The sequence below is a fragment of the Staurois parvus genome, unplaced genomic scaffold, assembly GCF_062004578.1.
Source record: "Staurois parvus isolate SC_StPar_1 unplaced genomic scaffold, SC_StPar_1.0 ptg000057l, whole genome shotgun sequence".
NCBI classification, from domain to species: Eukaryota; Metazoa; Chordata; class Amphibia; order Anura; family Ranidae; genus Staurois; species Staurois parvus.
The window spans coordinates 3,201,578-3,215,968 of NW_028317853.1; the positions used below are offsets into that span (position 1 = coordinate 3,201,578).

Sequence of the window (14,391 nt, forward strand, 5' to 3'; positions counted from 1 at the left end):
ATGACCCCATAGCCTGACCCTCAGGCTGAGTGACTGGAGTGTAGGCAGCTGCACTGACAGCCTTTGGGAAAGGGCCTACAAGCTCTAATACAGATGTGGTATGGCTGACCGCTGTTTACCTTGTGAACAAATGCCGATTTGTACAGAGCGCCCGTCACAACAACAAAGGATCAATTCAACCTCTGCAAAAACATGCTGATCTAATGTCATGCTTAAATGGTCCCAGTTAGAGCCAGCTAGCTGATTTGTGCAGACACAAACAATTACTACAGGCCAACAATGGAAATCCACAGAAAATACAAAAGTCGTAATGCAAAAAAGGATGCTTTCACTTTTATTCAAACTGTAATAAATGGCCTCATGCTGGTCAAACATGCTCAGGCAGTGGTCCTAACTATGTATATGTATATATTTATTTCAGGTACTTATATAGCGCTGTCTCTTTCTCCTCAAACAATTCCTGACTGTCCACCATTGGTATGATTGACAGTGCAGCCTAGAGGGAGGATTGTCAGATGCCTCAGTATGAAGCATGTATTAGCATTATCTTAGACTAATTACTAGATGGACAGAGTTTACTTAAAATAGTCATAAGGAAACTATGGAGAAAGATATCTCCTAAAAATTGCTAGAATGAAAACTGAAAAAGGTGAACTAATACTGTATAAATTGTTGGCCAAACCTGCAACCAATCAGCTGCCAACATTTTTCGGGTATTCTGACACCTGTAGCTAGTGGCCGTCAGAGTACCATAACCTGGCAGGATGGTTGGGTCCATCTACACTATTTGTGTGGATGAAGGAATCAATTTGATTTCTTTAGTTCAGCCCACTGGCTGAACACAAGAAATCTATTAGTGTATGGTCAGCTTAAAAGAGAAGTAGGGCCAAAGCTCTTTTGACACTACTACTCCTATGGATCACAGGACTGCACTTTGTTCTGCACTCCCGTGACCTGTTTTCAGCCAACATCAGGCTAAAGCCCAGTGCTGGCTGCATCACTCAGCCAGTCCAGGCTCTGGAAAGATCCTGACATTAATGTCGGGATCCACCCAGATCCCTGACTGACAGCTGGTTTAGCCTCAGTATGCGGCTGAGAGCCTGAGCCAGCTACTCCCGCCCCCTGCAAAGCCCGGCGCTCCAGTGAGCGTTGGAGGAGCAGAGCAGAGAGCCAGTGACTGACAGCCACCACTCTCTGCCCACTGAAGACCAAAAATTTAGCCATTAGCGGTCTTTAATCACTCGGTTCTCGATCTTATAGGTGGGGGGGACTGATGCTGAATCCACCTAGGTGAGTGTTTGCTTTTTTTTTTTATTCCCAAACATCTCCTTTAAGGCTAGCCATACACGATAAGAATTTGTTGATTCCTCCATCTATGTTAAACAGTGTGGATGGAGGAATCTCTCCTATTGGCTATTGTATCCTGACAGCCGCTGCACCAGTTGTTTGGGTGCAGTAACTGTTTGGCTGAGAATGTTCTGCCAGGCACCTTTGATTTTTTTTAAGTTGAGGTTTGTCGAGCTGGAAGGTGCCAACAGGGACACCCACAACGCATCTTTGTCCAAAACAGTCAAAATTGGGAAAAATTCAAGTTGGCTACTGCCTGCATAAGAGTTTACACACCTTGTAGACTTGTTTGGGGTCAGTGACATAAAGTACTGAGGCCATAGGATAAGCATGACGGAAAGCCAGCCCTTCTATCATGACAAGTTTCCTTCAAACCCAGCTGCAAGACTAGCGCATGAGATGGATTTTCCAATTTGATTGCAATTCTTTTACTTTTCTAATTATCTCATATGTATCCATAATTACCTATATTACAACAGGGTAAAATCCGTCAGTAATTTTTGTTTGGAAACCTCAAAACTGTATGTTTAGATCCTGTTCAATGTAATTTGCGTATTCTGCAACTTCACCAGTCAATGCAAAGGCGAACTTCGCACCACTCAGAATTCAAAGCGCCTTGTATCCTCCCGTGAACTGTAACTTTCTCCACATTGTTTCTTTTCCACAGGTATAGAAACTGCACCAAGTTTATTGATTTTTTTTCCCCATTTCACAAGGTTTACTCCTCTATATGTTTACGAAACACGAAGGTTAATGAAGCGTGACTCTTTACACGCACTGACTCTGAAATAACCGATTCAGCAGAAACCTACAATAGGATGCAATTTCTCAAAGTTTTCCGGGACGGTGTGATGAAATCAGGCTGTATGGTCGTTTCCCTGGAATAATACAGATGTTAGAGTAGGCATCGGGCATCCATTGCTGACCCCAGCTCACATACTATTAGAAGGTTGGTATTACATTGGACAAGAAAGCTGCCTTGAGCATACTATGTATCAGAGGCTAGGGTGGTTTCAGCCCTTAGGGAAGACAACCCATCATACAAACAAAGTTAAAAACATTGCCAAGTCTTGCACTGAAATCAGCAAAGCATTACCTATAAAAATGTACCTTACTGCTTGCTATAGGTCAGGGGTGTCCAAACTTTTTTCAAAGAGGGCCAGATTGGATGAAGTGAACATGGTGGAGGGCCGAACATTTTTCCGAACATTCTTTGAACCATTACAATTAAATGCAAATAAATTATTTTATGCCAAGTTAATTGCAAACGACATACTTTTCATTTCATAACATTAAGATCAACTGACAGCTGAGTTTCCACAATGTATTGAAAATAAATTAATAAAAAAAAAAAAAAAAAACTTACCTGCACTAATGTGAAGGGTGAAAAAGGTAGCTGGAGCTGAAGTCTCTGCTCGGCAGCCGGGAGGGGAAGAGAAACACACTTCACGCTGGAAGCCCGGCCCTGACGTCACCGCCCTCTGACGCTCCCAGCGCGGCGCAGTCACGCATGCGCACTGCTCTCAAGCAGAAGTCTGTCTGCCACAGAAGGGAGGGGCGTGTGACAGCCGCATTTACACAGACCAGGGAGAACGCGCCGCAGTCAGGCATGCGCACTGCCCTCTGCTCTCAAGCAGAAGACTGTCTGCCATAGAAGGGAGGGCCGTGGGAGGGCCACATTACACAGAGCAGGTAGGGCTGTTGGAGGGCCGTATTAAACCGACCCCCGGGCCGTAAATGGCCCGCGGGCCGGACTTTGGACATGCCTGCTATAGGTAGACGTTTTACTGTTGGTCTTGAGGTATATGTAAAGCCAATCACTAAAACATCAAAGACACTTTAACAAGTTAATGTCATTTCTCTAGTTATATTTTTTAATCTGCAGCTTTCATTAAGATAATACCTTGTGAAGGTCCTTTTTGAAGCACATCCTTTTATAAGGTGACAACGCTCTGTTCTCGTCTCCCAAATACGCTCCAGCGTTGTCACCTTTTCACATCAGCTACAAATAGAGACTACAAATTACGTAGTGCAAGTATGAACCATTGTTGTCACTATTAGGAAATCTGCTTTGATTGTGACACACAGTCCACAAACTGAAAGTCATTTCATTAGGGTTTACACCTACTTCAACAACTGTTCTCAAAAGTCAGCTTTCCCAAATTACAATAATGGTATGTGTTGGGTGACTAGAGTACCCATTATGTGAAGTAATTGCATATGTGAGCAGCACAGTGGCTGAATGGTTAGCACGTCCGCCTGGCAGTACTAGGGAAATTGGTTCAAATCCCAACCACGGCACCACCTGCCTGGAGTTTGCATGTTCTCCCTGTGCCTGCGTGGGTTTCCTCCCACACTCCAAAGACATGCTGGTAGGTTAACTGGATCCTGTCTAAATTTACCCTAATATGTGTATGTATGAATGTGAGTTAGGGACCTTAGATTGTATACCCTTTGAGGGTTAGGGAATGATGTGAATGTACAATATATATGTAAAGCTCTGTGTAAATAGACGGCGCTATACAAGTACCTGAAATAAATAAAATAAATATGGGGCTTTGCTGTAGCCATGCTATCTCCTCTCTCCTTTCCTACAGCCGAAATACCAGATGGGGGAGCACAGTGGCTAAATGGTTAGAACTTCCGCCTGGCAGTACTAGGGCCGTTGGTTCAAATCCCAACCACAGCACCTCTGCCTAAAGTTTGCATGTTCTCCCTGTGCTTGAGTGGTTTCCTCCAGGTACTCTGGTTTCCTCCTACACCCCAAAGACATGCTCATAGGTTAATTGGCTCCTGTCTAAATTGGACCCAGAATGTGTATGTATGAATGTAAGTTAGGGACCTTAGATTGTACACCCCTTGAGGGTTAGGGACTGATGTGAATGTACAATATATATGTAAAGTGCTGCGTAAATTGACGGCGCTATACAAGTACCTGAAATAAATAAATAAGATGGTACAAGAGTCCCCATTGATATCAGAGGACTGCCTGGTAAAAGATCCTGTGCTGCACGGAGCAGAAGGCAGACAAGAGATAGATCCCGACTCCATAGAAAAGCATTGATTCGGGTAAAAGTAAAAAAAATATGCAAATTTTGGACTTCACGCAGAATCATTTTTCTTTTTCAAACCAAATGTTTAAAGCATAAGCATGGAGTATTTGCTAAGCCCCAACAGACCGTGACGTTTGTGGTTTAGTTGGTAAACGTTGCAATCTTTGCGGACTATAGCAATGGCTGCAAATGACAAGAACACCTGATTTACCAGCAAAGAGTTAGTAATCAGTAAAGTGAACCCACCACACACCTGCACAATTCAAACTGATGAAAAACACAGTACAGATTATCTTCTGTGAAACCGGCACATCAAAACAATAGGAAGATTAAAGGCCCATTCACATTTTTGCAGTGCGTTATATTTTAGCAGCCCACTGTACAATGTACTACCCTGTATTGCCATGCATTATGGTGCGCTGCAACACAGGTGCATTGCCTTCATACAATGGAATGCCATTCAAAATGAATGGCACCACAACACATGCAACATGCGTTCCAGCACGTCACTGAAATCCAAAAGTGTAAAGGGGCCCTAAGAGAGACCTGTTGATATACTGTTCAGTACTGTACACTCTTCCTGGAAAAAAAAAAAAGCCTGGACCCTCGTCCTTATTACTGCCTTTAGCTAGGATGAGAAATAAGGGGGCTAAAGAAGCATAAATGGGGGGGCCAAGCAACACTTTTACAGAAGTCAAGATTTGCATAGAAAATCACTATCCCATCTCAGTCTCTGCTGATCGCTTTGACATGCAGTTTTCAAGGAAGGCATCCTCTGCTTCCCCATGCAGCTGTGACTGAGATAATAGCAGCTAGATCTCACAAATACGCAATCCTAGCAGGGTCTCTGGAGTCTGGGCGGTCAACATGTTCTCTTCCACATCTTTTGTGGCAGCTCTGTCCAAGCAGCCAATCCATGCTTCTGCCTCACACAGGCTGCAATGAAGACGTGAATGTGAATACAGAGGTTGGCCAGATTAAAACGGTATTAAACCCAAAACCAAGAACGTAATATATTACGCAGCTTACCAATTATTAGATGTGGTGGCCGCATGAGTTCTCTTTTTTGGACTCTTTCCCTCTGTTTTCACCTGGTGATCTGGCCAGTAACACACCTCATGTATTAGAGTGTTCCCACTCTGAATGAAGGAGCACGGGGGGCACCTTAGGACAGCAGCATTGATAATCTGGGAATCAGGGGTGGACTGAAAACTCATGGGGCCCCCGGGCAATAGGGGATCATGGGGCCCCCTGTGTCCTTGGCCAAACTCAAAAAAGCCTGAAATAGGTACCAGGGGCATGAAATAGGTACCAGGGGCATCTCATGGGGCCCCCTACTGACCCCGGGCAGTGGCCGAGTTTCCAAATGGTCAGTCCACCGCTGCTGGGAGGATGGGAGTGCTAGACGCACTAGCCAATTTGGATATGCTAAACAAATTAAAGCCAAACTCCAGCTTTTTTTCTTTTGGGATAAAATTTTTAAATTAATAAGAAAAAGCGGATTACTGTAAGCACCCGTTGGTGGTAAATGGTTTGTCTCAACACTAACATTTGCAGGAGAGCTTGTACTGTTGAAAAGCAGACTCACTGGCTAGATCGTCAGATGAAAATGAAAGGAAAGAAAGCCTAAAAAGAAAACTAACGCAACCAACACACCTAAGAATTCGTAAGCTGCAACATAATAAATATATGCTTTTTGGTTTAATACCGCTTTAAGGGGACCCCACTTAAAGTGGAACTAAACCCATGTATCCTTTACAGACAAGGAAGCTGCCATCTTTGCCTCTGCTTGACCCCCAGTTACCCCGGGGCTGCACATTTGATCAGTTATGACATCAGCCATTCAATGGCTTAACAGTTCATTTAGGAGCATCAGCAACTGTGACTGTTATCATTTATGACAGGCCTTGAATGCAACGGTTTTGGGAAACATTTAAATTGGTGGGTTTAGTTCCACTTTAAGGACAAGTATTTTCAGGATCTTTAGAATTCTTTTTTTTTTTTTATGTTGGAAAGCTACAGTCCTAATGTCATCTTTTTAACCTTTGCTTTAATGCTATAATTACATATTTAAGTTCCTTTAATGAATCTGGATGAAAGTTTTATATGCATTCTCCACCTAAAGAACTAAATGAAGCCTTTTGGGTGGAGTTTCTTGTGTGTGTATGGATGTGTGTTTATGTGTTTCAGCAAATCCCTACATGCACAGCCTCTCCCATGGGAATACAGAAGAGAGAGGAATATCCCAAATTCCAGGCATGCAGATGTACATACATACACAGCAGACTCGTTGGATAAGACTGATATCCAGTAACAGGCTTAACCCTTCACTGTGGGACATTTCTAGGAAGCAGAACATCAGTCATCACAGAGCGTTTTTTTGCCATGGCAGATTGATGAGCAGACACAAGTGCCTACCTTCCCGGGGATGTAGTGGAGAATGTTGTCCGAGTGTGTCCCTCTTCCAGCCGCACTTTCATTGCCAAACAAATAGGTCCACTTAGTTCTGCTGTCTTGCCTGTGAAGAGAGCAGGTGATGAAACGGGAGCACAGAATCCTTTTCACCGCGAAACATACAACTGTGTTATGAAATGTCAGCCTGACACCGGCCTCTGGCCGCAGACAAAATGTTAACACCTTACAACATAAATGTACACCATTATGATCCAACCAGTTACAATGCTGCAGTGAAGATTTATTTATTACAGTACTGCAGGAAAAGTCTGAGCCCAATACATGGCAATGTATACATGGGGGCTGACCTAAAAGAAAAAAATCTAATAGATTCCTCCATCCATGCTAAACAGCACAGATGGATCCTTGTGGTCTCTGCTTTGTTTGATTACCATTTCTGTTATTCTGTTTATTATGGGATCTGCGTATCCACGTTGTTCTATTTATGTGTAATCCTGCTGTTGCAGCAATGTCATTGTGGATTCTGTAAGTACTGTTCCATTTTCTCTATTATCTTGACAAAAGTTGTTTGGATTTAAAAAAAAAAAAAAAAAAAAAATAGCACAGATGGACCAATCTCCCGCTGCTCCTATTGTATTCTGCCAGCCCGTGCCGCAGGCTATCAAAATATCTGATCGATTGCAGGCACTGCTCTACAGGAAATCTTCCATTTAGCGCCTTCAATTTTTCAACTGAAGGTTGTTGAGTGGAAGAGTGCTACTAGTATGGCCAGTTTAATAGAAAAGTATTGTCAAAGAACTTTTGACCATAGTTCTCCTGTGGGTCATAGGAGTGCACTTGGTACTCCATTAATGTGATCCAGATTCAGCCTACAGCAGCTAAAGCCTGGTGTCACAGAGCTGCTCCAGCTCTGCAGGGATTCTGACAATAATGTCAGGATCTGCCCAGATTCTTGAATGGCATCTGGCTCACCAGAACAGACCCGAGAACTGGGCAATCAGTCTTTGATCACTCAGATCTCTGTGTAGAGACAGCAGGAGAAACCTGAAGCTCAGATTGATGCTGCAGCCATCTAGGTGAATATGTAGGGTTTTTTTTTTTAAATTTTTAATCCTGCACTTCTCTTTTAAAGCGGAGCTAATGGCAAAGATACTTAGCAGTAGTAGTAGTTCCAACGGTTTGATGCCCACGAAGTCCCTCGCCGGCATCTTCTCCCCGGCTTCTTCCAGATGCCAGTCTCTGACCATTTTGATTGGCCAGCACAAGATAATGTCACTTCCTTGCATTTGTAGGAGTGCAGTCAACCCAGCATACAGGAAGAAGGTGTCTGTGCTAACCTATGCATGCCAGAGCTCACATTGCAAATCCAAAGCAGATTTTTCCTTCATCAGGGAATATGTCACAGAGGCTGATTAGTAATAAGCTGTAAACAGACAGGTCAGACTGAGTAAGTGTAGATAAGATTGTGCACTTTAGCCCTACCCTGCAATACAAAGATCTGAAAGTTCTTGAATGGGAAATCGTTTAACACTTGGAAGGCCACTACCTATGCAGACCTCTATAGCAGACATGCCAACGTCTCTGAGGCTCTCTGCTTGCCAAGGCAGGCCAAGCACTGCAAGTTCAACAGAATTTCATACCCATACTTAGTGCCACCTCTAGGTTTTAGGTTTCATGTGGGAAACCTCAGAAGCTCTGCAACTGCTACTACAGACCTGATGCTGGGACACGTAAGCACCCAGCACAGCAGCTAGAGAAGAATTTACAGGGATAGTTAGCACCACAGAGCAAAGTGATAAGGAGAGCCATTAATAGGAGTTGAACTTTTTCTGATAAAAGTCAAGAGATGCATGCTCTCCAACAAATCTAGACCCACATTTAAAGCCCAACTCTGGGAAACTTGGAAAATCCACCTTGCAGTGCCACGCCTGCACAGCAAGGGTTAATTGCTCATGTAGATCAAGAGGACATGGAAGAAAATGTACTTACCCAATCCTCAGCACCTCTAAACCAGTCCCCCGAGCATCTTCTCCACCTTGCTCTGCCAATCTAAGGTCTTAACATCAAGACCAATGCAAGGGACAGTCCACCGCCAGAGTATGAGGGTCCGCCATCAGTCAGGAGAACGGAGGATCAGGTAAGTAAAATGGTTTTACTCTTGTCTGGACCTAAACCAGCAGTTAACTCATGCAGCGTGAGCACAGCCCCCCCCTGCAAGAAGGAATTTTAGGATTTCCCGGAACTGGGCTGTAAAGGGTAATCTGCATAAAAGTGATATTTAATAATAGACGAACCCCATTTTCCTACATATTTAAGCTCAGCCATTCTCAACCAGGGCCCCTCCAGGGATTGCTATGGGTTCTTTGAACTATGGCCAACTGACCTCCCATTTGATAGTACCTACATAGTTCCAGAGCCAACACCACTGTCAAGTGGCATGGATAACACTTGATCACCAACCATCTTTTTACGTATTTGTACGGGTGGCCTTCTTCCCACTAACCACCAACTAAGAGGCATTATTCCCACTGACACCTGAAAATAGGTTTTAGCAGGGTTTCCCCAAAACCTGAAAATTATTTCAAGGATTCCTCTACGGTAAAAAGTTTTAAAAAAGGCTGGATTTTTAAAAATTTAAATAATCACATTATACTTACCTGATCTGTGCAATGGTTTTGCATAGAACAGACCTGAACCCCCTTTTCTGGGGTCCTCCGTTGGCACTCCAGGCTCCTCCTCTTCTCTGTGTGCCGCTTGCTATGGGGGCACACCTGTGGGCTTGCACCCGAGCTGGCCTGTGTGTCTCCATTGACACACACAGTGTGGCTAGGCTCCACCCCCTGCTCCCTCCTCACAGTCTTTGATTGACAGCAGCAGGAGACAATGGCTCCCAGTGCTGCCCAGGTCCCTGTGAGAAGAGAAAGAGAAAGAGAAGAAAGAGGAGACCTGAACCCGAGTCAGCACTGGATAGCTGACAGGCTTAGGCAAGTGTTTTAGAGATGAGGGAAGGAAATAGTTGTTGGGGTTACAAGGAAGGCATTAAAGTAAAATAAACCCAGACTTCAGTACCACTTTAACAAAACTGTCTTAGATGTTCCAAAACTTTCTAACAGAAAAAGTGGGAACCCCTCCTAATAGAAGTGTGCAGACCTAGAACACACGGGCAACCATCTACTAATAATGCCTCAGAGATGTAAAAGAAACTCTCAGATGGTTTAAAAGGTAATTCTACCTTTCAGAGCATGTTTCATGTTACACCCATATTTAGGGTGTAACACAACATGGTCAGAGTCCATAGCCCTCCACCCCCTCCACTTATGGAATCCAGGAAGTTTGTCTCCCTGCTGGCCCCTGTCAAGTTTAAATTCAGTACGGCAGCCCAGTCATTCATCCACAGTGACACGAAGGACTGTAGTTCTCAATGGGTGCTGTCACTGCATTTGTAGTCCATTGATACTTCCTCCAGATCCTAAACTGAAAGTCTGTACCTCCATACGAACCCATGCTGGAGGAAGAGTCTGCAGAAGTCAGAGCCTTGCACCTGCCATCCACCGATCATGCCTGCAATGCTTTGCGGTCTCAAATGCAAAATAATAATAAATCTGCATTTTTGCAATATGGGTGAATTTTTTATTATTATTTTTTTTTATTTTTGTAATTGGTGCATTTCTCCCTTAACAGTCAAGAATCCATCCGCGTTAAAGTTCAGGTGGAGGGAGCCTTCAAATTGATTTTCTTTCAGTAAATGTAAAAAAAAAAAGAAAAGAAAAAGCCTAATTTTGTCATTAAACTGCCACAATGAAGATCCAGCCCCTCTCTAGGTATAATACACTAGCTGGCCATGTGAGCAGGTCAATTTGTTTTAAAATAGTTTCATCTTCAACAAGTAAAATTTGCTACGCTAAGTGAAGAAAAAAAAAAAAAAAAAAAAAAGCTTTCAGCATGCATCAATAATGTCTGCTGATCAAGAACCCAAAACGATCACTATGATTACAATGCAGCTCATTCTCTAGGGGGTAGTGTACAGAAACAAATCAGAGCAGGCAGGCAAAAACATCCCATCAAAAATATTCCAGTTGAAAACGGCACTAAGGACTGAAAGCACAACATACCTTACCTTGAGGGCTGGTGCACACTATAGAAACGCAGTCCAGATTCGCTCCACATGCCTTTCAGTTAATTTTTTCCCCTCTCTCTTTCAATAGGGACAGTGCGTTTTTGGTGCATTCCAGTGCGTTTTCCTGCGTTTCAGTGCAGCTCCGTGCGGAAAAAAATGTAACATGTTCTTTTTTTTTCTGCAACCGGAACGCACTGGAACTGCAAGCCCTGATGTGACTTATGACATTGACAACCATATCACCTACTTTCTGTGCATTTTAGATGCAGAAAAAAAGCAACTGAAATGCACACAGTGTGAACTGGCCCTGAGGGTCTCTTCCTTGGGATTTGCATGTTGCTTACTGTGGTTTACCAGAATACAATTAAGCCCAGTCATTTTGTGTACAGTAACATTTGGGTGGGGGATGGGATTGCCCCCTGGGGTTTAATTGTCCCTGTATTCAAACTGCTTGAAACCTAATTACAAACTGTCAGTGTGGTAAATGCATTATCTCTTTTTTGGGAAACCGAAATCTTTGGTGACCTTTTCAGTTTACCCCCGGTCTGCCTTCATGTTATAGCGATTCTTGTGAATTGTTCCATTTTACAGTTACACTTGGATACTGTTGAGCCTGCGGTGTCCTCAGAATAGACCGAGCTCCTTCCCAGCACAATCCCTGATACTCGGCCCTGAGTATTGTCCTCCTGGAATGCTGGAGCTCCCCCATTGTAAAAGGAACACAAAGTCACAGGTATGCCCATTCTTCTCATAGCAGACTATTCCCTACATACATAGGGAGCAAACCTGGACAACGTTACATCTCATTCCTATACAAGGGACTGCAAAGAGTGCAAGATGATCAGATCGCTATGAATGTCACTGAACACATACATATCCCAGGAATAGGGGGTTACAAGGTACCATAACAAGAAGTGACTTTGTTTCATACAAGGATACATTGTGTATAGAAGATGAATACTGTTATATAAAAACATGTTGTAAAATACAGTACTTGCTAATTGAACACATGTAGACGACCCGTACCTTCACATCTACATTACAAAACGACTACAGAAATCAGATCAACAAAGGACTAATACTACAGACCATGCCATCGTGGTGAAGGCTCTTCTGAGTCCCAAGTGCCCCATTAATGCTCCATTGAAAAGTCATTACTATACTGACAGCTCAGCCTGAAGACATCCCGCAGCAGCTGAACTTTATCCTCCAACAAGTGTTCCTGTCTGAGGCTCCCGTCCATTCCAATTCTCCCAAAACATACAATGGATATGTAGATGGGAAAACCACAAAAGCAGCATCTACACCTACACATCCCTGGGAGAGCACCGTCCAAACAGGTCCTGCTACCCCCCATACAAAGGGTGGGGCACCCAGATCACCATCCAGACTACTACAGGGGGGGCACCCTGATCACCATCCAGACTACTACGGGGGGGGGGGGGGCACTGGACACAATCCAGACTACTACGGGAGGGGGGCGACCACAATCCGAACTACTACAGGGGGGGGGGGGGTCGCACTGGACACAATCTAGACTACTACAGGGGGAGCAATGGTCACAATCCAGACTACTACAGGGGGCGCAATGGTCACAATCCAGACTACTACAGGGGGCGCAATGGACAGCAGTGGGGAATAGTGATCACATTATTGGGCACAGTGATCATAATCAAGAATACTGCACAGAGCACAATGCTTCACAGGGAACAGCGATCACAATCCAGACTAAACGGGCACACTGATCACATCAATAATATTATATGGGGGACAATCATCACAGTGCAAAGTACTACACGGGGTACGGCGATCACCATTAATACTACGCGGGGCGCGGCGATCACCATTAATACTACGCGGGGCACGGCGATCACCATTAATACTACGCGGGGCACGGCGATCACCATTAATACTACGCGGGGCACGGAGATCTCCATTAATACTACGCGGGGCACGGAGATCTCCATTAATACTACGCGGGGCACGGAGATCTCCATTAATACTACGCGGGGCACGGAGATCTCCATTAATACTACGCGGGGCACGGAGATCTCCATTAATAATACATCACCATTAATACTACACCAATAATACTTCACGGGGTACGGAGATCACCATTAATACTACACGGGGCACGGAGATCACCATTAATACTTCACGGGGTACGGAGATCTCCATTAATACTACACGGGGCACGGAGATCACCATTAATACTACACGGGGGACGGAGATCACCATTAATACTACACGGGGGACGGAGATCACCATTAATACTACACGGGGGACGGAGATCACCATTAATATTACACGGGGGACGGAGATCACCATTAATACTACACGGGGGACGGAGATCACCATTAATACTACACGGGGACGGAGATCAGATCACTATTAATACTACATGGGGAACAGAGATCACTATTAATACTACACTGGGTACAGAGATCACTATTAATACTACATGGGGAACAGAGATCACTATTAATACTACATGGGGAACAGAGATCACTATTAATACTACACGGGGTACAGAGATCACCATTAATACTACACGAGGGACGGAGATCACCATTAATATTACAGCGATCCCAATCCCGAGCCATGCCCGGACAGAGCCCGGAGTTCCCCGGTGTGAAGTGTCCCGTAGATCGGTGATCGATGTACCATGTCAGGTCGGACTTACTCTTTTCCTTGCAGGGAATTCTTCCTGGTGAAGGAGTACCGGAGCTGTCGGTGGGGTTGCGGCACACAGCTGAGGTTCCCCATCCTTCCTCCTCCTCCTGCGATCCTGACCCCGACTCTCCCGAACTGATCTGATCAGACTCTCCGCTCTCGGCTCATCCTCACTTCCGGCACTTGTGGGCGTCACCCTGAGCACACCGCATGGCCCGGGGCCCCTCCCCCTCCCACCACTACACAGCCCTGGGCTCCTCCCCCTCCCACCACTGTACAGCCCGAGGCCCCTCCCACCACTGCACAGCCCGGTGCCGGGTGACACGGATGTGACAAATTCTCTGGGTCACATTTACACTGACCTGTCCGATCTCCCGACATTTGCACCAGCGATCAGATCGTTCCTCTGACCAGCACAGGGGATAAAGAATGGCAGTGATTTTATTGTAACATTTTATATTGGATCGAGTTACTGTCCGATCTGAAGATGAAAAAGCTCCATGCGTCTGATTGTACGATCTTCTTTAGATTTACCACCATGTAGTGCTTGTCTACAGAGTGATTGGATGGGATCGGGGTGACTTTCTGAAATTGTATAGTGTATGGCCACCTTTGACAATGTATGTATTATTGATATTTCATAGATCTGATCATATTATGAAGAATCCTTCGAGCAGGTTGTAGGTCACCCAGACTGAACATACACTATACAATCTGATTGTACAATCACCTTTAGCGTTACCAAAACTATGTAAAAGAGGGACACCCCTACACAATCTAGTTGGT

General features: G+C 44.6%; 1 protein-coding gene across 2 annotated transcripts in view; it reads right to left on the reverse strand.

Annotated features, from left to right (window-relative positions):
* Positions 1-13,783, reverse strand: part of LOC149469936 (pleckstrin homology domain-containing family N member 1-like) — a 72,042-nt gene extending 58,259 nt beyond the window's left edge. Inside the window, exons 1-2 of one of the 2 annotated variants that reach the window (XM_089668408.1) lie at positions 13,616-13,783; positions 6,819-6,918 (exon numbers count right to left, since the gene is read on the reverse strand). In XM_089668408.1, the coding sequence (XP_089524534.1) occupies positions 6,819-6,918; positions 13,616-13,698 (183 nt within the window). In that variant the 5' untranslated portion in view covers positions 13,699-13,783. The remainder of the gene's footprint in view (positions 1-6,818; positions 6,919-13,615) is intronic. The other variant, XM_089668407.1, reaches the window with a different exon arrangement.
* Positions 13,784-14,391: the final 608 nt, after the last annotated feature.